Source organism: Medicago truncatula, chromosome 2 (assembly GCF_003473485.1).
Source record: "Medicago truncatula cultivar Jemalong A17 chromosome 2, MtrunA17r5.0-ANR, whole genome shotgun sequence".
Taxonomy (NCBI): Eukaryota; Viridiplantae; Streptophyta; class Magnoliopsida; order Fabales; family Fabaceae; genus Medicago; species Medicago truncatula.
This window is the reverse complement of record NC_053043.1, coordinates 19,223,444-19,248,614: the sequence shown is the minus strand read 5'-3', so window position 1 is coordinate 19,248,614 and position 25,171 is coordinate 19,223,444. Positions and strand designations below refer to the sequence as shown.

Genomic DNA, 25,171 nt, shown 5'->3' with positions numbered 1-25,171 from the left:
CCTTGATGATAATTACTAATGATTTAAATAAATAAACAATAATGGGAAATTACAACAAGGAGAATTAAATATTCAGACAATCTTTGTATTTCGAATAAGTCTATAGTATATGTTGTTTGTGATTTACTTATTTAATTTAGAGTAAAAAATAGATTAAAGAAATTGAAGAACTCATTTCTCAACTACTCTTGTAGATGCGTCAAGACTAAATAGCGTTGAAATCGTGTGCACAAATTCGTTGATAGGTGTCTCTCTTGTTTATCAAGCTTTGCATTGGCATTTCTTTCATTTCATTTATTTATACAGACACTTCACACCCCAAACGTGGGAACCATTATCTTTCTCCTTCTAGCTTCTCTCTCTCTCTCTCTAACTTCTTTGCCTTCCAACTCACAAAACATTCTCTCTCTCTAAATGTTTCAAGCATTTTAGAGAGAAAAAGGAAATTTTTTCAAGGCATTTTCCATGAGAACTTTGTCTTTTGAGAGGTGCACCACCAGCACAAACGAGCAAGACTTGCCGGAAAATTTTGAAACATCATCACCGGTGACCGGAAAACATGCTTATGGCGCAATGTTGCCGGTTTTTCTCAACGACCTTCGTAGCAACCACCATAAAGAGCTCGTTGAAATAACATTAGAACTCGAAAACGACGCTGTCCTTCTCCGTAATATCGCATCGGCATCTTCAGCTCCAAACGCATCACCATCTTCAAGTCATGCTGGAGATGAAGACACCTTAGCCGGAGTTGGCTTTGGTGTCCCGAGGAGTCTTTCAATCACGTCGAGGATAAGGAAGAAATTTCCATGGCTGAGGTCGATGTCTATAAGGACATCGACCTCGTCATCAGAGAGTGTCATTGCACCCGTGGATGATCCGATGATGGCGCGAAATGCACGAAGAATGAGAGCGGAACTTGAACGGACGAGATCAAGTGCTCAAAGAGGTTTGAAAGGATTGAGATTTATTAGTAAGTCTGGTGAAGCAAGTGAGGAGTTATGGAGAAAAGTTGAAGAGAGGTTTGGTTTTCTTGCTAAGGATGGTTTACTCGATAGAGAAGAGTTCGGTGAATGCATTGGTAAGCTATTTTTGTTTTTTTCTTTTTGACTCATGATAAGTTATTTTGTTTGGAGGCAAGGATAAGATTGAAGATTAAATGAAGCATTAATTCCTCAACACAAAAAAAGTAAATAAAGCATTTATGACACTCTTATTTTCTTAAAACTTGATATTATTCGTACGTAACTGTAAATATTAATTCATGTGCCCTAATAGATGGAAATCGTCTATAAAAATTTGTTGTTATTATGCTTGAACTCAAATTTTAACATGAGATTTTAATTAAATTAGAAAAGACTCATATTTTTTCATCTAAACACCTTTAGGTGCATTTATGGTATTGTGGTACATGAATATTTAACTTCACACTCACTTTAATTTCCTTAAAAAAATGTATATTACGTGTAAGAAACAAGAATTGGCTGTTTATTTAAGTTATGTAATTAAATTAAATCTTTCAAAAATAAAGTTATACTATAAATTACATTTGACCCAAAAAAAAAAAAGTTATATAAATTACTCAATTAAGCATCTTCTCATTATAGTCAGCATTCTGAATTTTTTTAAAATTTGTTTTTATTTTCAACAGCAAACACCTTAATTATCAAAAGTTTTTAAAGTGGTATTCTTAAATAAAAAGGAATTTTTTATTTTTTATTTTTATAAAAAATGGAACACATGTATTCAAGATTTTAGTTTAATAATTACTTCCGAATGTTATATGAAAAACTCTTGTGAGAATTTTTTTACAATTTAAATAAAAAGTAAGCTAGAATAATTTTCATCAAAATACCTCTAAATAATTATTTTACTTATTTTCAAATTAATAATAAATATTATTATAGGAAGATTACTTTTTTTATATTTCCTAAAGGTTAAATTTGAATAACAATACAAATTATAAATAAAATCAATATCATTATATTGTTTTTAGCCATATTATTACAAGTTTTTGTTTCATCTAATTTCAGTGATTAATTAGTTAATGGGTTTCTATATTTAGAGAGATGGATGATGTAATATATTTTTGATAAATATTGGTAAATGAATTTTGAAGGGATGGAGGATTCGAAAGAATTTGCGGTAGGTATATTTGATGCATTAGCTCGAAGGAAGGAAAGAAAAAGTGTGAGCAAGATAACAAAAGAAGAGTTGCATCACTTTTGGTTGCAAATTTCAAACCAAAACTTTGATGCTCGACTTCAAATTTTCTTTGACATGTAAGTAATCTGTCCCTTTCCATGATGTATCACGGTCTACTCTCTTAGAAAACAAGAGGATGTAGTAGGTAACATAAAAATAAAAACTAGAGAAAGTATTGAAACAATATTAATGAATACTCTATCTCACCTTATTATAAATAAGTAAATTAGTCATGTATCATGTATAAGATTGTTTTGTACCATTAGATAGATAATTCAAATAATATCACCTTTGATATAATGGTAAGATTTATTGATCTAATCTTAAAAACAAATTTATGCATATGGTGTAAGACATTTCTCATTAGTGCATCAATTACATTTTTTAAATTAAGAAAATATTAAAATAATGCTTACTATCTCTTATATATCTCTTAAGATTACTTTAAAAAATTCTGTGACACTTAACTTATGTTGATATCATCGTGGATATGTTAGAATCACGATGATTCACAGTTAGTGTTAACAGATTATGAATGCTATTTTATATTTCTTTTTTTGGTCAAGGATATAATTTCATATTAAATAAAAAATAGTTTCCATAATATTTAAGTTATGGCACTCATATATTTAATTTGGAACTGAGATTCATTATATATATCTGCAGGTGTTTGTTTCTTTATTTGAGGGTTTGACTTGTGCATCTTTATTTATTGATAAATATGACTTGTCTATGCACCATGTCATCGTTTGAATTCAGATATTATAAATTCTGTTTGCGTGTAAAATTGTGCATGTCAACGTTACTTTTACCGAGACCTCTACGTTGCAATCAGAAAATTGACTTTTTTGTAAAAGTTATTTTATTTAGTCAATAGTATAATTGTTGATGTCATGTCAGTCAGTGTCCTGCTGGTGAACCACTTTAAAACTAAATTTTACCTTATTACAAATCAGTCCTCGTATAAAATATTAAAGGAATTTCAGTGCAAAAAATGAGAATCTATGTTTAACTTTGATTTAATCAGGGACACAATTTCAATAAGTAAATATATAATGACACACCTTATAGACAAATGTGGAATACACCATATAATCTGACGTGACATGGATTAAATACACAAATTCTCAATGATTGACCATTTAACTTCACCAAAAAAAATCATTCTCATAACTTCACCATAGAATTTTCCTGCTCTTGTATCTACACACATAGGTTTCCTTGGATAGTACTAAATTTTTAGTTTCAATGATTAATTACACTACTAAGTTAAATTGAACTAATTAGTTGTTTTCATTTGATATATAAATGTTGTTGCTATTATTATATTATAATTCTTGGTAAAACTCATAGATGAGAAAAAACTACAAGAGAAATAAATTGATGTCAAGAGAATTGTATATATGAAGGGATACAACAATGTTCTTATAGTCAATGAGAACAACTGTCGTCATGAACTTACCTCAGTTGATAGAGATAATGATGATATATGTAATGTTCGGAGTTCAAACCCCGACGACAAAAAAAAAATCATTGAGAACCACTAACTAGTGTAATTAATCATTGTAACTAAATCTTACATCTAATAGAGAAAAAGAACTTAATTGTGAATCATTTATTAAATGTTAATTTTTTTTGAGAAAATTGATTAAATGTTAAATTAAAATCTCTACTTCTTTCAGGGCAGACAGTAATGAAGATGGAAGAATAACTAGGGAGGAAGTACAAGAGGTAAGATTTACTTAATAAATTATATTTTTCTTGTTAAAATAATTATATTTTTCTTATCATACACTCTGTTTTTAATTTCAATATTAATATTAATTTTAATCAACAGCTTATAATGCTAAGTGCTTCTGCAAACAATCTATCAAAGCTAAAAGAACAAGCAGAAGGATATGCTGCATTAATAATGGAAGAATTGGATCCGGAAAACCTGGGTTATATTGAGGTAACAATAGACAGCATAATAAAATCACGTTAAAAATCTAATCATTTGTTTTTCTTATCCAATACTTTAAGAGATAGTTCATTAAATTAAAAATGTCCTTTGTCCCGAAAAGCATAACTCAGTTGGTAAGAATAATGCATTATTATATGTAGAGGTTAGAGTTTGAACTTTGAACACGTCACTTAATTAACAAAACTCAAGATTATCAGAATTTCTTAGAGTGTGTTTGGATGAGATAATTGAGAAATTTTAAAGAATTTAGAATCCTAGGTAATTTAAATGATTCAAGTAAAAAAATTTCATTGTCATATTTTTGGGAAACTTTTATAAATTGTAATTTTTTGGGCCAAATTTGAAAATTGAAATTAGGGGTCAACTTGCAAATTTCAAAAATTTTAAAGGGTCAAATTATAATTTTTGGAAAATTTGAGGGGTCAATTTACAATTTTTTGAAAATTTGTTGGGTTCAAAATGAAAATTTTGGAAAATTTACGGACCAAAATGTAATATACGGTATATACACTGTATATACGGTGCAGTATAGGATTCATACTTTTACTAGTGCGTTTGTATTCACTCTTTTACTATTGAGTTTGTATAATGTGTCTCCATTTTTTCATTAATCTTTCTTAATCCGTACATAATTTTTTTTTTCTCTCCATTTTTTCAGCTATGGCAGCTAGAAATGTTGTTATTAGAAAAAGATAGATACATGACATACAGTAGACAACACAGCAGTGCAAGTGTAAACTGGAGTCAAAATATGACAAATTTGAGACCAAAAAGTAAGATCCACAAAATACGCAAGACACTTCAATGTCTTGCTTTAGAATATTGGAGGAGGGGTTGGATTTTGTTACTGTGGTTGGTTACCATTGCTTGTCTTTTTACCTGGAAATTTTACCAGTACAAAAACAGAACAAGTTTTCAAGTTATGAGTTATTGCTTACCAGTAGCCAAAGGTGCTGCAGAGACACTCAAGTTCAACATGGCTCTTATTCTTTTGCCGGTTTGTCGAAATACATTGACATGGCTTCGTTCTACAAAAGTTCGGAAATTTGTTCCCTTTGATGACAATATTAACTTTCACAAGGTAAGCGGTGAATCATAGCCATATAAGATGATTTATATGGTTCATAATTTTGTTGGTATAAATCAGTTTTGTGAGTTTGAATACGATTCCAAGGATGTTACTGTTAGAATTTAGAGTTGAGCCTAACTCAACTCTGACAAAATTGACTTGTTCGTATGTTAAGGTCTTATCTCACGTGGAACTCTTAATACACAACCATCACATGAACATATGGAGTATCATCCGAGTAGCCCGATAGTAGTAACATTATAACATGTGGTCTAGCAAATCTTGAATATGCTCTAAGTAGTCCGCATCGTCGTAGCATTGAAAAAAATGTCCCAAAATTTGGAATTTTGTAAAACATAAGGTTTACATGTATATTAAAACAGGCTAGAAAAAAAATTGAGCTTGTAAAACTTGAACAAAGCATACATTACTTCGATTTTACTATGTTGAATTACACATAAAAATCAAAGACAAGTGTATAATTCTCTCATTGCGAATGTGACCAAATTATTGTTAGCTATGTAAACTCTATTATGATCATGTCCTTATTTGATTTTGTCTCTACTATCTTTCTATTTCAACAGATGATTGCATTTTCCATAGTAGTGGGAATACTTGTTCATGCAGGAAATCACATCTCATGCGATTTCCCTCTACTCGTAAACTCGTCTCCAGAAAAGTTCTCACTGATAGCTTCTGATTTCAACAACAAAAAGCCCACATACAAATCACTTTTCATTAGCATTGAAGGTGTAACAGGAATCACAATGCTTACTTTGATGGTTATATCGTTTACACTAGCAACTAGCCAATTTCGAAGAAATGCAGTAAATCTTCCTTCGCCTTTCAACAGATTAACAGGCTTTAATGCATTCTGGTACTCACATCATCTTCTTGGTATTGTCTACATTCTTCTGTTCATTCATGGATCGTTCTTGAATTTGACGCATAAATGGTACCAGAAAACGGTAAGAACTTCGACCATAATATTCGTCGGTATGAGAAAAGTGAATGATGAGTAAAGTATACTAACATTTTTTTCTTTTCACTTTTGGTTTTAGACATGGATGTATATCTCTGTTCCATTGCTGCTGTATATTGCAGAGCGTACTCTACGAACACGTAGATCTCACCATTATGCAGTAAAAGTTCTTAAGGTAACAAAATCACATTGTCTACTTTTAATTAGAACTCGACTTTTGGGAAAGTTTATATCTACTTCGATGGTTCGAAAGACTTGATTGTGACAAAAGGAGAATAACATTTTTCGATTTAATTTCGCTTACTTCAACATCAGGTTTCAGTGCTACCAGGAAATGTATTTAGCTTACTCATGTCAAAGCCAAATGGATTCAAGTACAAAAGTGGCCAATACATATTTTTACAATGCCCGAAAATCTCTCCCTTTGAATGGTCAGTGTAATTCTCAATTGATCATTGATCTTACAAAACATGAGCACATGAAAATAAACATATTGATTTTTTAGGCATCCATTCTCGATTACGTCAGCACCAGGAGATGATTACCTAAGTGTTCACATTCGAACGGTGGGTGATTGGACACAAGAGCTTAAGCTACGTTTCACCGAAGATGACGAATTGCCTCCTGTTAACACTAGCGCTACATTCGGTGAACTAATAAAACTGGATCAACTAGGGTAAGTTTAGGTCATATCAGAGTTTTAAAAAAGGTTTATAATCACAATTTAGGCGTTTTGATCTAACTTTTTTATGTCTATGTGGCTGAAATTTAATCATCATTCAAGTCGCATCAAACACATTTGACAATGATTATTCGCAATATCAAATATTGCAACGTGACTACAATATAAGACGTCGACTTATGTTTTTCAATGCTTGCTAGTTACACAGTTGTAAATCATTAAAAGAATTTTTTCATTACAGACCGCCAAAGCTACTCGTTGATGGCCCATATGGAGCGCCTGCACAAGATTACCAGAATTTCGATGTACTGCTGCTCATAGGATTAGGAATTGGAGCAACTCCCTTCATTAGTATTCTAAAAGATCTTCTGAGTGACACGAGACCAATTGACGAACAAATGGTATAATCCATGCTCTTGCTTGTTTTCGATAACGTTGATTCCTTGTTATCATCAGCTTTCAATTTTAACAAGGTCAAAAATGCAGGACTCAAACACTGAAACAACAAAATCAGACGAGAGCTTCAATAGTTTCACATCATCAAACGTAACGCCGGGAAGAAATAAAAGATCACAAAGGATTACAAATGCTTACTTCTATTGGGTCACCAGAGAACCTGGATCTTTTGAATGGTTTAAAGGAGTAATGGATGAAGTTGCAGAAATGGACCACAAAGTAATATTTAATTTTTTATATGAATATTTAATCATATATATACCATAGAAGTTAATCTTAATTATGTCATACTAATAAATAATATTGCAATGTGATATCTTATTCTAAACCACTATTTAGGGTCTAATAGAACTGCACAACTATCTCACAAGTGTATATGAAGAAGGTGATGCAAGATCAACCCTAATCACAATGATCCAAGCATTAAACCATGCTAAACATGGTGTTGACATTCTATCAGGCACTAGAGTGAGATCTTAAATACTTTAACAACTATTATTAATTATTTCAATTCATGGTGTTAACATAACTAATTTATTCTTTTTCTATTGCAGGTGAGAACACATTTTGCTAGGCCTAATTGGAGAGAAGTTTTCACAAAATTAGCTTCTAAACACCCTAATTCTACAGTAGGTAAATTACTTGATAAACCTGCATAATTACTTGCAAACTACAATTAAGAGGAGATTAAGGTTGCTAAACTCAATTTAATTTTGGTTTGATAATATTAGAAAGTTTTTAACAAGCACATTATGCATAATATCTGCAGGAGTGTTCTATTGCGGGATGCCGGTGCTGGCGAAGGAGCTAAAAAAGCTATCACTTGAGCTTAGCCATAAGACGACGACACGCTTTGATTTTCATAAGGAGTATTTTTGAAATTGAAGATGAAAGTTAAACTGCTTTTGTTTATTCTTTTGTAACTATCAATTAAATAATTGAGGGTGAGTTACAAATACAAATAACATGTAATTTTAGTATATAGAATACAAATACAGTATAGCAACAAATCTAATAACACAGAAAAGTATACAAAGATTTCAGTATCTAGCAAACACACTTCATGCATGTTTAACACAGAATGCTAATTTTTATTGCTATACATACATAGTTCAAACCCAAACATATATCTAACCAGTAACCATGGTTTTTGTCTGATATGAAGTGCTTCTGATTTCTAATATATGCCATGAACGGTTTAAGATTAGAATTCTTTTACCAATCATGAGCTTTGAGATTCTTTAATAGTGAGCTAGATTCTCGTCGAATAGTTTCAAGGTCTTGAACAACTCGGCATATGGTGTTTTGAAACGCATGAGCTTCGAAACACATGCAGACTTTGAGCAACCAGGGAATAAGGTGTTTAGGAATTCTGGCCTCATAGTTCTTTGTCGATGAAATCCAATGGCGGCCTACTCAATGTACCTAAGCACGGGAAGATTGGACGAGTATCTTCTTCCACATTTAATAGTTCCTGAAGTTTCTATTATAATACGTTAATTTGGGATGACAATTTGATTCATGCATCTGATCAATAGTTACCGGGTACACAATCTGCCAAAGTACTTGGTAAATGGCGGGTATACATAGTCAATACGCTTGGGTTTGTAATATATGTATTGATATACTAATAATTATACTACCAACAAATTTTGATCTAATTAAAAAATGAAGTTACATACCGATTTTGAACCAGAATATTAATAAGACCAGCATCAAGAACTGCTTGTCGAAAGCTTTGAAATAAAGAAGGTTGCCTCCCTGATCTTCCTTTTTTTCTTCCACTGTCTGAATGTCATTCAAGTCCCCAATAACACACCATGGAAGGGGTGACCGAAGGGACAATAAGGAGATTCCAAGAATCCTTACAGAGTCCCCCTCTCCAACATGCTATAGAAACCAGTTAACCTCCAATGATCATGAATCTAATCAATAATCTACTGATCAATATAATTTTGCGAATAACTTGTGATACAAGAATCAAGAGATTTTTTTTCCAACGGTGAGCTAGACCTCGTCCTCTACCAATTCTATCTAGAGGGAAACGGTACTTAAAAGATAAAATATACTTAACTTTTCAATTTTATTTGCCGTTGTCATTTTTTCAGACAGGATTATTCCTTCTGGTTTATATGATCGGACTAGGTATTTAAGATTAGGAACAATGCTCGGACTGCCTAAACCGAACAATTCCAACTTATGACGATCATTTATTAGACACTAAACTGTGTCTGATGTTAACTGGCGTAGACAAGGCTGATCGGAGTACTGACTGAAAACACTTTGCAAACATAAATTAAAGCATATTCATACCAATCCCTTATAAACCATATCGTCGATACAAACATCCTTCATGAAGTCTTGATTCACGTGAACCATGTGTCTTCACATATGATATTCAAATATCATCAAGGAACAACTGAAGCAAGCTATGAAGATCTTACAACCAATAAATGGGAGATATCGTGAATGTAAAGTTAATAAACAAGATCAGCTATGACACACGTGGTGACGTGGAAACAAGCGAAGAAAAACAAAACAATCGAGATCGAGAAAGGTTCCACCTTTTAAAGGTGAAGAAGTTGGGTGTTTGGGGTTCGAACCTCCGTCTCTGCATATATTAAAGTAATAGATTGATACTTGGATTATTTTTAGGGAAAAATGATATTGTGATTTAATGTATATCCAATGGATAAATAAAAAATATAATAATAATGACTAAAAAACTTTTATCAAAAAATAATAATTACTAAAAAAATAGTACTTTCATGCATTTTTAAATAATAATTATGTTCTTTTTGTCATATTGAAATTTTATATAAGGTTATGAGATCTTTTATATAAGGTCATTTTTGTTATTTTTATATTTCTTTCCTTCCACTTTCTCTTATACCAAAAAATAAAATAATTAAAAAATCCTCTCGCTTTCTACCATTTTTCTTTCCTTATATTTCCTTTCACTTTCTTTCCTTCCACCTTCTTTTCCTAGCTAAACACACCAGTAATGTTGAGGATCCCAGCTAGAATGACCTCAGAGCATCACTAAATGAGTAAAATTATTGTTTATTTATAATACAAAAAAGAAATGGTGAAAAAATTGTAGAAAAACAACAAATTCTCAATGACGCATTTTATAAGACCAAAAAGAAAGGATGAAAATATTGTAGAAAAACAACAAATTCACAATGACGCATGATATCCACCACTTCAAACATCTAAAAATGGCAAGAAAAGATAAATCTAACATTAAAAGCAACAACTTTTCAAGTTTAAAAAAAATAACATATAAAATTTCAATTTTTTTTATTTTTTTTATAACTCCTTAACTAGTGCCCTAACATTTCCCTTAAAACTTATATTTAGATATTCCTTACTAAAAGATTATATTTTAAGGTCAACTCAATCCAGAACTATAACTCGTAAACTCCCTGATAACTCAATCCAGAACTATAACTCGTAAGCTTCTTGATATATTCAAGGGTTATCGATTTTATTAGAGTTTCGTTAACTCGTTGAGCATTTAAGAACCTTGATTCTTTATAATGACTACTCCCAATTATTTTTACACAAACATCTAGAACAATATTTAAGTGTAAAGAAATTATTAAACATTATAAGCACCTTTTAGTAATCATTGTGTAAAAAACCTTCTTACCTCTTTATGTAAACATGTCCCAATTGAACCCTAAATGTCTCAATATATGTTGATGGCCTATTATCCTCACAATAAGCCAAAACCTTCTTCAAAAAAACAAAAAAAAAAAAAAAAAATGACATACTCCAGTTGAATATATATAGCTATTGATTGTGTTTATAGTTAGTTACAATCTACTCTTAATTGATCAAGGATGAAAACAAAGTATTTTGTCTTTGTATTTTCGTGTGCACTGATTTTTTTCTCCGTTGTGGCAATTGCGCCATCCAAACATGGTAATTGGTAAATAGTGTGTGTGTAAATATATATTACACTGCATAAACAATTTCTTTCTTCTTTTACTATATTTAATAAAAAGTGTTCGTTAAATTTCAGTTGGCGCAACAGAAAAATTCAAAATAAGTGTTGAATGGAAACCGAGACCCGGGCCGAGTGCTGAAAGCTGGGTAAGAAATAAAGGTGGACATGGCTCAGGCTCAAGAGGAAATGATGGCGGCAAAGGTGAACGATTTAAAGGTGGAAAACACAAAGAAACTGAACATGATGGAGGAGGAGGAGGAGGAGGAAAAATGAAAAAATAATAAAAAAAGATTGAAGAGGTCGCGTAGGTAGCAAAAATGGAGGGTGTGGGTAAACCTCCATCAAAGCCAGACAAATTCATGTATGTATTATATCCAAAAGAGTATGTAATTTTTTTTTTTAAAGAAATGTAAAATAAAATCATGGACTTTGTTTTACTCCATGTCTAGCATATAATAGCATAACTCATTTGGCAGGGACATGCATTGTTATATGTAGAGGCTGGAATTCGAACCTCGAACACCCCATTTATTCACCTTAGAAAAAGTAGATTCTAACTACTAGACTACCTGAAAAAAAAAAAAAAAAAAATAACATCTTTCTCAAAATTAATATGTATTTCACCGATATTCTTATATTGTACCACTTATATATTATCAAAGTTAAAGGGATTAGAAGTACCCATGTTTCATTTTACATTTTGTTTAACTTTTAATTTGAATTATTAATTATAACTTGTTACATACCTCAATTGTGACTAAATTAAAAGGATTTCTATAAATCACTACACAACAAGTCAACACCTAAAAGAAAAGCCATTATCATCGACAACCAAAAGAAATACATATCAACAAAAAGCTACGAATACAACCAAAACAAAGGAGAGAACTATCATGGAAAAACAATAATCATTATATATACTAACGAAAAGACGGACACTCACGTGTCCGTTTTTCTCCTCTTTTTATTGTGTTTACATTTGAAAATTATGAATTGTGTTTACATTTGAAATTTAAATTTGATTAAAAGTAAAAATAGAAAGAGTTTAATAGTAATGGTTTGACGGTTCAAAACAATTTTGCGCACACACAACCAATCAAAACATTCTGAATTGCCACATCAATTAATAATTTTAATTTATGTGGGCCAAACATGACAATTCAGAATGTTTTGATTGATTGCGTGTGCAAGACTGTTTTGGACTGTCAACCCACCACAATTAAACTCAAATAGAAATATTTTTTTCTTTCAAATTATAACCAATGAAACTAACTATGATTATATAACAAAAAAATATAATTTAAATTCTTATTTTTTTAATGACACGAACAACAATCTTTATTATAGAAAAAGTTATTGTTTAAGGGTATATATGCTTACATTTGAAAATTATGAACTGTGTTTTTTTATGAAATTTTAATTTGATCAAAAGTAAAAATAGAAATATTTTTTGCTTTCAAATTATAACAAATCAAACTAACCATGATTATATAACAAAAAAATATAATCTAAATTCTTATTTTTTTTAATGACACCAACAACAATCTTTATTATAGAAAAAGTTGTTGTTTAATGGTATATTTTGGACAATCAAAAAGTAAATATATATACACTCATCTAGTTTGTTACACTTTTTAAATGATAAAGAAAAAAAGTGGACATTTTTTGTGTTTGTTACACTTTTATTTTAATATTTAAATTTATTTTTATCTATTTTTTACATGTGTTATTTGTATTTAAAGACATTTTTGAAAAAAAATCCAGCCGAAAGAGGTGAAAGAAATTATTTTCTGCGTGTGTATATAGACACACACGTATATATGTATGTATATGTGTGTAGCATAAGAAATGATTCAACACTGTGCAAACAGGAAAATTTAATTTTACCCATCAATTATTTAACACATAAGTTCATGCTTGGATTCAATGTTTGGAGAGCTAAAAGTGATTTCATTTTAAGCGGTAAACTTAATACTTACACTTAAAAGTTGTTCTAGATGAGATATTCCTCATGGAATCTGCACAAAAAAATAATCAAACATTAAGAGCTCTAGAGAAAGAGATATGTTAAGTGCAATTTTGGTGGAGTAATATATTCTTCAATAACATGTGCATGACATTTATTTGATGGTGTGATTATGTTCATTGCTGACAATGTATCAAAAGATTCAAAGGGTAGATATGCATATTAAAAAAATCTTACGCATATTAAGTTTATAAGATATAAAATCAAAAACATTGTTTCAATCCATTCAAAGTTCATATGCATATTAAAAAATAATATATGGCCTTAAATAAGTTTATCATCAATAATATTATAAATTTTATTTAATTATTGTCTTTTTTTTCATTATATTTTGTGTGGGTGACATTTTGTCGACCAGTAATTTGAAATGTTTGTTACACAAGAAAGAGAAATTTCTCACATTAGTTTAAGTGAAAGGTCTTTCGGAAATACGTAATTTTCATGAAAATTTATACATTTTAAGATCATTCTCCAGGTATCATTACTTATTGCAAAATAACTATCCTTGAAAAAAAAACTATTTAGTTTTGGACAGATGTAGCCACCAAATGAAATGATTATCAAATGATACATATTTTGTTTCAAATACATTGTTGATTTTTAAAATAAGAAATGAAAAAGGTTCCATAATACACTGATGTTATGTTTGAGAAATTCTATATCGGATTATATGTTGTCACTTAGTATGTGTTGGTTAGACAAATATAAAAGAGCAATCAATGTGAGGTGCAAGAGAACTTGTGGATTTTATACATAAAAAAAAAAAAAAAAAAAAAAAAAAAAAAAAAAAGAAAGCATTACAAGCAAGTTCATCGAGGAGGGTGGTTTTAGGTTATTTTTTGAACTAGAATCACCCCTCTACATCCTTTTTCCCTTTTCTTTCAATCTAAATAAGTGGTTTTCACATCTATCAAGTTTTTCCTTTTATGTTTTTTGTGATATCGTCGTCTAAGTGCAGCGTTGTGTTGTTCGTCGTCTTGTGCGGCATTTGATTTCACGTCTTGTCACAGTGTTTGTTCAATTCCTGTTGAAAGATCTACATCAGTCAATTACAAATTCAATCAATGATTTGGACGTCAACGTTTCAGATCCGAAAGCATGGGTATTTCGGTGACTTAAGTTTTATCATATTATTTAATTTGTAGGCATTTTGCCGTTGTATGCTATTAACTTGGGTGATGTGAGTTTGCTCGCAGATTCACCCTTTACGTTTTTAGCATGTTTGTATCTAATATACTCTATCAATTTAAATGAATGAATATTGTTTTATTTTTGTAAAAAAAAAAAAAAAAAAAAAAGCATTACAAGCAAGTTCATCAACAAGTTCGGTTACCATCCAGACTCAGACAAAAAAGTACTTAAAGAAAAAAGTACTTGTGAATCTTTCTTTGGTGAGATTAGGATGCATTTTTTTGTGTCCTTGAAAAAGTACTTAAAGAAAGAAAAAAAACCAATGAGCGTAGTGTAATGCACACAATCCAAAAGAAGCTGAGAAGGAAGTTATGAAAAAGGAAGTGAAGGAAGAAAAAGAGAAGGAACTAGTTAAAAAAGAAGTTGTAAATATAAAATATGGTCAAGCAAGAGGTGCTATGGAAAAGTTGCATACCAGAATACCTCATTCAACAAAGGTTCAGGAATCAAAACGAGTAACACTACTAGTGACCATTAGTGGTATGAAATTTGACAAAGCAATGCTTGATATAAAGTCAAGCATCAACTTCATATCCATTAAATACGTCAAAGACAATGCAACGGTCTAGCAAGAGTTCTACACAAACTAATTTTATTTGAGATCAGATGTTTCAACTTTCTTTCAACTTAATTTTGTTTGAAAAAACCAAACTAAAACAATGAAATTAACATTGGAAAAAATTAAACTGAGACGAAAAACACACTCCAGGGTCCCAACACCATTCTTCCAACTCAATTAAATTGTAACATATATTTTCTAGATATGAAGTTAGTTGTAACAAATTCTGTAGAATTTTGTTCGGCAAATCTCTGACGTTGTGAAATCGAACTAAACTAGTAGTTAGTAGTGGAAAAAAAATTATTGACGTCTGAGACAATTATTTTTCCCGCCGCTCCTAGGGTTCTTGCCGCCGCTACCCTTGTGAGGGATTTTGCCGTCGTTCGTTGAGATTTCTTCTCCCCTGAACGTTTTGATTTGCCTTGTGCTATTTCCTATCATAATTTTCCATCATCTTATGGTTGTATCATTTGCCACTTTCGTGATTGAATCCAATTGTCGTTTTCGCAGATGTGCTTGATCGCAAATTTCAAGGTGACATTTCTTTAATTGCAATTGTTATTAGAAGTAAAGGTACATGTTGCTACTTTAATTACAATTGTTATATGATAGGGGTTTTGGAGTTTGTGGAATGACTTAGGTGTTGTTGATGTTAGTGGGGGTTACTGTAATGTCTCTTATGTCTAATCATGTACTGTTTGAAATGAAAAATGAGTATTATAGGATGGAATTGTCGAGGTTTAGGGAACCCAAGCATAGTTCCTAAATTAAAATACATACTCCGTTATCATAAGCCAGCCGCTTTATTTCTCAATGAGACATTAGTCCACTCTAATAAAGCAAATGAATTCCGTTATATGCTTGGTTTTGACAATCGCTTTGTTGTGAGTAGTATTGGCCGGAGTGGTGGATTGGCACTATTTTGGCAAAATTCTTTTAATTGTACAGTGTTGAACTATTCTAATAATCATATAAATGTGGAGGTCAATGATTCTAGTCGTGGACATTGACAACTTAAAGGTTTTTATGGTTTTCCAGAAAGTGGGCGAAGACGTGACTCTTGGAATTTTTTGCAAAGTCTATCTAATAACATTTCTTTACCTTGGTGTATATTAGGAGACTTCTTCTTCTTACGTGTTCACTCCAATTTCTTATTTCGTGGTTTACTTCGACCACTACCCAGAACTTCTTTTTTCCGTTTTCACTATACCCACCCACATCCATATCGACCTCTTTCCAACTACACACCCACTTCCCTTCAGATATGTACTCTTGCACCATTTTCACACTGCCGGAGCAATTAGATCGAAGTTTTTTGGTTCTCCTTGATCCGGGTCAGAATCGGACACGTCCTTCTTCCATGGTTATTCGTTCAACAACAACACAAGTGTTATCTCTCTCACGTCGATGGAGAACAACGGCGGTGAAAGAGGGGTCTCCGACAAGTGACATAGAAGAGGAAGATGAGAAAGTAACAGGGAAGAGGGAGAGAGTGAGTGAAAAAACAAAAAAAAAGTAAAAAAAAAATTAAGGTATTGTGTGTTTATTTCAATTGGAAAAATAATTGCACATTATAATCAATGTCACTGAAGATATACTTATTGAAATCACAAGCTTCAATAACACTTTATGATTAAACTCAACAACATTACATTACATAACATGTAAATTGTTTTAACTACGACCAAAAAACATAATAACCAAGAGTGGTTGAACAAAGGTTCTAACACATCAGTTATATTTCTTACACAAAAACATATTAAATGCAACAATAAATAGCACTTGGTTATGAACCAAATAGAAATCTCAATCTTTCTTCTTATAGTCACTAGCAGTGTAAGGAGTAAATGCTTCTTTGATGAAGTTCTTCTTCCTCCAAGTATGCCAACCCAAATCTTCACAAATTTCATCATTATGGTTGATGCCAAAAGTGGTGATGCAGTTCCTTGTATAAAACCTTGTAGATTTTTTCATTGCTTCCATGTCCTTCATTGTTTGTGAGAGCATTTTCTCAGCACTTGGAAGGTTAAATTTTTTATCTATTAGACCAGCCAGCCACATCGAACGTATCTCGGATGTGTAAAGATTTGAAACACTCTCAACATAACCCACAAAGGCCATGTTTGGAATCAATGGATGAACAGTTCCTCTATGGACAAATTAAAATAAAAAAAGAAAATTGGTTAGGAATTTTTTATTTCTCTTATAAGTTAGTACCTCAATATAATTTTATATCATTTATGTTTGAATCATATATTTTTGTTAAATTATATGTTGATTTTGGGGTTTGATAGCTCAATTGGACTGACTAAGAGATGAAAGAGTTAAAAAATATATATGTTGCTTTAGAATATCAAAAAGTTCATTATTTTGTTTCAATAATAACTTTGTTTATTAATATGTTAACCTAACATCTACTAATCAAATCAAAAGAGCTATTTAGTATAAAGCAAATCTTGTATGAAATAGATGAATCTCACTGTCAATGTTTATTGAGTGGACAAACAATCATTCTAAGTTTGATGGAAAACACAAGGGTTGTGTGAAAAAGTGATCAATCATAGAGTTTCGTGTGTTTTTGTCCTATATTTTCATCTGAAAATGATTATTTTCTATATTTTTTGGATAAATATGTTTTTATACCTATAAAATTGAAACATTTTAAGTTTAATCCTTACATAATTATTTTAGTCATTATAAAAAAAATTGCACTTAGTTCTAGTTCCTTCTAAATTCAAACTTGTTTAGCTATGCTTAAACTCTTAAGTGTTTAAACAATTTTTCGTAGATGTGTTAAAAACATTATTAAAAAATTCTCCGCAAAAAATTAGCTCAAAATTTGATTTTTACAACTAGATTTTTGTTACTTTTATCTTAAACTTTGTCGTTTAAACAAATTCATATTTAGTTAATCTCATGTTAAAAAATTCTAAATTTTAATAAATGGATCTTTTATAATGTTCTAGATGTGTCTACTAAAAATTGTTTAAAAATTTAAGAGTTTAAGGATAATTAAACAAACTTAATGGAGGGACTAAAATTACATGTAAATTTATTGTGTTGACTAAAAATGCTATTAAAATTTCGTAAGGACTTAGAAGTTCTCAATTTTATAGGGACCAAAAACATATCCAACCTTTTATTTTTTGGTCAAAATTATTTTTCTATAATAATTTTATAGGGATTATAATAGGATGTACATTGAACATACTAAGAATTATAGCAATATATGACTCTAATACTAGAGCTGTCAAATGGACCGGCACGACCCAACCCGCCTTGACCCGGTGGGCCAGCACATATAAATGGATTGAAGGGGGTTGGCCCACTTTATTCATGGGCTGTCAAAACTAAACCCGACCCAATTAGTAGTGGGCTACACAGCCCGATGGGCCGACCCAACCCTTATTTCAAAATGTATTATTTTACATTTTATTTTTTAAAAAAGTGATGTTAAGAACAATAAAGTTACATATCACAAATTATTATTCATCAAATAAATCACATGTCTTCGTAAACTTAGTTGCGTGACATATAAAACATCTATTAAATCAATATAGGGGGGGGGTAAAATTCCGAGTTTTAAAATAAGGGGGGCAAAATTCAGAATCAATCAAAATAGGGGGATAAAATTCTTAGTTTTAAAATAGAGGGAGTAAAATCCAAATTCAATCAAAATAGGGGAGGTAAAACTGCATTTAAGCCAATCAATATTTATAATAGACAAATACCACAAAAATATCCATACAAAAGTTGAGTGTATGAATACCACAAAAACATATATTAAATTAATATCCATAAAAGATAAATACCATAAAAAACATCCATGCAAAAGAATATTAATAGCTTTTAGTATTTTTAATGGGCCAGTCCGTAAGCCTAACTGGTCGGCCGGACCCAACCCTTGAAAATTATAGGCCCGGTGGGCTGACCCAAAAAGATAGGATCGGTTTTGTCATGTTTTTTTACGGTCCAACCTGTACTAAAATAGTGGGTCTAGGGTCTAGTCCATTTTGACAGCTCTATCTAATACATCCTAAATCTAGAAGGAGTATAATAGTCTCTTCTCAACTTTGTTTTTGCGTTTTATGATGGTGGTTGCTGTCATGACAGCATGTTTATTTTTTGCTTGGTGTGTTAGTTGTTGCGGCTGGGTTGTTTTTCGACAGTAGGTGTTTGTTTCCAAGTCTTTTGTTCAGGATGGGTTTGTTTTTGTGGTGCCTCTTCAGGTTGTGAAGATGGTTTTTTAGGGGGTTTTTTCTCGAGTGTTTCATTTGGTGCCGTTGTTATAAGGCCTTCGTGAACTCTTTTTCCTCCTTTTGCGAGTTTGGTGCATCTTGTGCTATCTATGCGTAATAATATTTGCTGATTTAAAAAAAGTCTCTTCTCAATTATTAGTTTATGTAATTATGAGTTAGTGTTTTGTTGAGTATGTTGAATGGAGGGGCATGGAGGTGGGGACAACTCATAACTTTTGAATCAATTGTCTTTATATGACCATAACTTGTATGAGACAATCGTAAAATGATCATTAGTGATATTTTTATTAATATTAATTTTCTCTATTTTCAAAAAGTCATTTATTTATGGAACTATTGATAATTATTTAGTATAATAAGATACAAATTTATCAACATGATATTGACTAAAAAAATATCAATTATCTTTTCTAGTTATCTATCAATGTTTATATTGAGTATGTTGATTGGATGGAAGTCATACTTTCCTTCAAAATTAAAATTTGTGTTTACCTGTACAATGGCATGATACCAGTAGGGTATTCCAACAAGCTAGAAAAAGGCTCTGGCAAAATGGTTTTGAGCTTCTTTTTCCCATCATAACCAGTTGCAAGAAGAACAACATCAGCATCAATTTTAGTGTTGTCATCAAATTCAATTCCTCCATTCCAAAAACACCACTTTGATGCTCTTTTGAAGATTATTTTACCTTTATCAGCCTCATTGAAAAAACTTTCTGGTGTTATAGCTATTTGACAAGATGCAAAATCTTCCTCAAAAGGGTGTTCTGGTTTCAACCCATACTTCTCTAATGGAAGTTTCCAAAGCAAGTAGGACTCTATGAACTTTGAAATCACAAGCCTCTGTTAAAAGTCATCAATTAAAAAAAATATATATTCAATTACTTTTCTAATTACTAAAAGAAAAAAATTAACTATAAATAATTTTTTTTTTTTAAATGACAAAAGAAACTTTTGTAGCAGAATTTTATAGCCAAACATAAAGACAATAATTAACAAAAGATATGTCAAATTTTTTTTTTAACCCTAGTAGTTTCGATCGAAGATCCCATCAAACGGCTCAAAGTATTGCTAGTGATTAACCTTTTGAGTTCACTTTACAACTAATCATCGAGTCAGAAGCAATACATATATTTAGGTTTGTTTTTCTCTCGCGTGTTTCAATTGTCTTTCAAATGAATGACTCCTAAGTTTTAACATAGAATCATCTTTTGTACATCACTATTTTACTCGTGACTAAATTTTCTTGTGTTATTAAGTTGACTTTTTCTATCCTTAAAAAAAAATTAAAAAAAAAGAGTAAAAGCATACATTTAACAAATAATTCAATTAATTAAGGGCATACCAATGGAGATAATAGGAGGCATAAAAGGCTTTTAAGCAAACCCTGATTTGGTGTATGGTGAAGGAACTGTGCAGATCTTGTTGCATAGAACATGAAAAATGGTATTCCCCACATCCTATAATGTGGAAGTGTCCAATGCAAACTCCTTATGATCATTGTGCATGGTTGCCCTTCTGGTCCTTCATTACAAGTTTGAAGCAACATTGTCATTATGATGTTTGATATTTAACAATGGAAGATTATTAAATCCACATCCACATGACCTAAATTCTTGTGATGCACATTAAACACATATAATAGAATAAAAAAAAGAATCATAGAGAAATTTTTTACCTTGGTTTGCCTGTACACACTCCATGGTTAGGTCAATTGCTGATTTTTTATAACCCACAACCACTACCTTCTTTCCCTTAACAAGGTCACTAGTTGCTTCTTTATCAAGTTTACAATAATCAATGGTATGCAAAACCTTACCCTTGAACACCTCAGGTCCCTTGTTGCATGGAAATGTTGGCATCAATGGTATGTCTCCATATTTTCCAGTGCAAACCACTACAAACTCGAAGCAGTACTTCTGAAAATCAAGTTGAGAGTAAAATAATTAGGTTTATCAATAAAATTATTAAAACAAAATTACCAACATGTAAACTAAATTAAAGGCTATGCTGTTGTTAACCAAAGATGTTTAAAATCCTTGATATCTAGATAGGATAATATGCACTTCTCCATTTCTTACATAATATTCCCTATAATAAGAACATTTTTTTCCCTTCTATTTGTTACTAATTTTTACACGTGCATGTATTATGTTTCTATAAGAGAAACAGGTAAAGGACACCTGAAAAGGGACAAACAATTTCAATTGGTACATAAAATGATAAATTCAAAATAGATTTATTCTATGCATGTTTACTCTTTTATATTAAGTTTTCTTGTTCTTTCATAGACTCCATCAATAATTATCTAGGGTCACATTCACCATCAAAATTCCTCACTTTGTTAAAATTATCATCAAATGCGACTGAAGAAGCTAAATAGCCCACTTAAATTGAAACCAGGAAGAATCGAACATCAGACCTTGAGGAGGAGCTCCTTATTATTATTTTACAATTTTAAATTAATGAGATTTTAATACATTCAACTTTTTCGTCTCTAATGTAATTTTCATCACTCATTTTAATTTTTTTTATGAGTTTATAGCTAGATTATGAGTTAAAAGTGAATAAAGACCTGAATGGCATCTGATTCATTAGTCTGAACAGAAAGCTCCCACACTGGTCGTTCAGGCAAAGGATTTCCATGGTCACCAGGTAGGCGTCCAAAATCAAAACCTTCTTTGTCTCGAACAAACTTGATTTCAACCACTTTGGTGTTGAACTTAACATACTTAAACAAATCAAAATAAACGGCATAAAGATGCAAGTATTCCAAAATCTCAGCATGAGAAGGGTAATCTTTACTTTCTCTTTCAGGCCAAGGGAAATCACTAAATTCATAATTCCATGTTTGTGATTGAAGCTTAGTACACCTATAGGAACAATGTCTCCAAACACCACCAATTGAATCAGTGGCTTCAAAAACAATAGGGTTGTAGTGTGATAGTTGTTTTGCTACGGCTAAGCCACTAACTCCAGCACCTATGATACCAATTCTTGACACTATACTTGGTGGGTTGTCTTTAGTCGGCATAGGGTTGTAGTAGAAAAAAATTGGACTTAATTATTTGGTTTTGCAATTGTGTGTATCTGTGTGTATGGAGTGTAATGGTATCATTATATAGAAGAGAAATCATATCACCATTGTTATCACATTCTTTCTTTCTTTTTTTTTTTTTTTTTTGAAAACTCGGTATCTGATCCAAGAATCGACTAATCCGAGCGGACCAATCCCACCGCCCACTTGCGGGGGGTTCCATTTAAAGCCAAAGCAAGCTCTGTATGGACTTAGCCCACCGAAGTTAACACCAGAAGGAATCAAACCTGAGACCTTTGGAGGAGCAGACTCCAAGATCTCAAGCCAATCACTAGGCCCACCCCAAATGGGGTTTATCACATTCTTTTTTATTATTTCAATTTTGTATGTCTCACTAAATTTATATAAAATGCACATATATAGAAGATAATGTCTTGAAAAGATTATATTTTTTTTACCCTCCTCATCAATGGAAATGGTAAAATTTCATTAGCCCACCACATTTAAAGGTACGTGTGCAAATTTGTATGGTGCGTCAACATGGAAAGATACATGAATAGTATGTGGAATGGAACATTGTCTTGGCATTGTTGCTCTAATGATTTTTTTTCATAAGCAAAGGGATTTCCCAAAAAATAATATTGATAGGGGTAAGGGATTTAATTAATGATTAATAGCATTATATATAGTTTTGTAAAAAAAAAAATAGCATTATATATATAGTGTAATGTGGTTGTTAGGAGAGTTTGGCACGTAGCTTATTGTTGATGTGAATTTGAAATTAATTTAGGAATTGACTAATGCTTATTAATAATGATTTCATTTTTTATAGGTAAGAAATTGTGTTACTCATTTATGAGTTTTTAACAGCTGCAAAGAGCGTTAAGCAAGATGAACAAAGCTAAAAAATCACATTATAGTAAAATCAGAAGACTTTCGATTAAAATAAGAGAAATGCTAACTAGGGTATCTGATACACTCTTTAAGGATTTTAAATTTAAACCATATTTAAAAAGTTCGTTATATGAATCAAATTACTGCAAACCCTAAACCCTTTGTGGGAGAAAGGTTGATTGTTTTTGTTGTTGTATAATAATCTCATCGTATTTTATAATTCAAAAAAATTGTGTAAAAAGAAATTTTATCGGACATCTGTAACACCAACAATGATATATGTGTTGGAATGTGAAGAACCTATATGAAAATAAAATAAGTGTGACGGAGATGAAGATGTTGCATTGAATATTAAGACTAGATGAGATATGACAATATTAAAAAAAAAAAATTGGTGTAACTCTCTATCTATGTATCGAGACTTTCTTAGCTGAGATTATAGGAAAAGTCACGTGGATCGCGTGGTGGTGTCTGGAGTTTGAGTGTGTCAGTGTTGTTATGGTTGAGTTTATAACTACAAGGTATAAGGCAAAATGAGAGCTACGTATTTGTTGATTAGTGGGAATTATGGGTGTAATAATTGGAAAATAAATTCGATATGGCAAACAACAGTTACTTTTTTCTTGATAAAACAAAAGATCACCCATTAGGTACAATGGAATAAAAAAAAAGTTCAATGGAATAATATAAAGAGATGATATTTATACAACCACTTTGTAACAATTTTTTGATAATTTTCTCTTATATTTAAATTATGTTCTTATTCGTCATGTGAACATAGTTCAATTGGTAGGACAATGCATTATTATATGCAGGGGTCAGGATTCGAACCCCGGACATCCCACTTATTCATCTTATAAGTGAATTATAATCACTACGACTACAATATTATGTTCTTATTCTCTCTATTTTTTTTCTTTATTGTTTGTGACTAATAAAAAAGGAAAAAAATGTTATGGATATTATAAGTGAATATCCATATAGCAATTGAGTTATTGAGTCATACTATTAGCTTATTGGACGATATTGTGCTTGCTCCCCAAGTCATTGATATTTGTTCCTCAAATCATTGTATTTCTCTATAAATAGAGCTCATACTATAACCTAATTGTAAACCAAAGAGGATAATAGAATATTTTTCTCTCCTTCTCTTTTCTTATTCTTATTTCCTTAATTTTATAACAAAAATGAAGGTTTCTTAAAAGTTTTTTTAAATGGTTATTAATATAGAACCACGATAATATAAAGGGTTAATAGGTCTTTACCCCCTGTAATATATGTCATTTCTGGTTTTCCCTCCTCTAAAAATTTTATCTTGATTCACCCCCCTATAAAATATTTTTGTTTTGATTTACATCCCTAATAGACCAAACAAAAACCAATTTTTTTTCAAGAAATTTTTCGTTTTTATTTGGCTACATCAGGGAGGTAAAAACTTATTAACCTTAATATAAATCAGTGCCGGCTCCATCAGTATAATTGTAAAATAAAATATTGTGATGTAGCATGGTTGGTGAATAGTTAATTATTTTAATGCTGATGTGATTGTAAAATAGTAAAGGATAATGCAATAACATTTAAAGAAATAATTTAGAAGTAAAATTTATACATGCTTGTGTTTTCGTTTATTGTTTTTTAGTTGGGTCTATAGTCTTTATACTATTAGCTATTATTAATTATTATTCTTTTATTTTTTTAAGAAAATAATCTTATAACATTTCATTACTTATAATTTAGTACTTTTAAAAATTAAAATTTGGAAACTAGCTAAGATCAATGTGGTCGCTTTAGCTAATCTATTGGCTGCTTCATTTTCTTGTCTCTTCACAAACTCAACATTATAGTTGTCGTAATATTGTTCAAATATAGTTTTACACTTATGAATAATCATCCCGAA

At 31.0% G+C, this 25,171-nt stretch overlaps 2 protein-coding genes and 1 long non-coding RNA gene across 5 annotated transcripts; 1 reads left to right on the top strand and 2 right to left on the bottom strand.

The window, feature by feature from the left end:
- Positions 1–234: 234 nt before the first annotated feature.
- Positions 235–8,404, top strand: LOC25486566 (respiratory burst oxidase homolog protein E). The gene is made up of 14 exons (XM_013608157.3): positions 235–1,078; positions 2,117–2,279; positions 3,885–3,933; positions 4,040–4,153; positions 4,824–5,246; positions 5,819–6,202; positions 6,296–6,391; positions 6,532–6,647; positions 6,722–6,892; positions 7,140–7,299; positions 7,385–7,573; positions 7,694–7,822; positions 7,909–7,987; positions 8,124–8,404. Exons 1-14 carry the CDS (start codon positions 466–468, stop codon positions 8,231–8,233), a joined length of 2,796 nt encoding a protein of 931 aa, XP_013463611.1. The 5' UTR covers positions 235–465; the 3' UTR covers positions 8,234–8,404.
- On the bottom strand, positions 8,385–13,420 carry LOC25486565 (uncharacterized). 3 transcript variants are annotated; one of them, XR_003009569.2, is made up of 4 exons: positions 13,289–13,420; positions 11,010–11,878; positions 9,037–9,965; positions 8,385–8,919 (listed from the first exon to the last, which is right to left on the bottom strand). It is a non-coding gene; the product is annotated as an uncharacterized lncRNA (long non-coding RNA). The 3 variants fall into 3 exon arrangements; XR_003009565.2 differs by having other exon boundaries at positions 9,037–11,878; XR_003009566.2 differs by having other exon boundaries at positions 8,385–8,908; positions 9,037–11,878.
- A 3,258-nt stretch (positions 13,421–16,678) lies between these two features.
- LOC25486561 (probable flavin-containing monooxygenase 1) lies at positions 16,679–22,435 on the bottom strand. Its single transcript, XM_013608152.3, has 5 exons — positions 21,919–22,435; positions 21,022–21,262; positions 20,689–20,867; positions 19,837–20,186; positions 16,679–17,234 (listed from the first exon to the last, which is right to left on the bottom strand). The coding sequence occupies exons 1-5, from the start codon at positions 22,375–22,377 to the stop codon at positions 16,892–16,894; spliced, it is 1,572 nt and encodes a 523-aa protein (XP_013463606.1). The 5' UTR covers positions 22,378–22,435; the 3' UTR covers positions 16,679–16,891.
- Between the last annotated feature and the right edge of the window lie 2,736 nt (positions 22,436–25,171).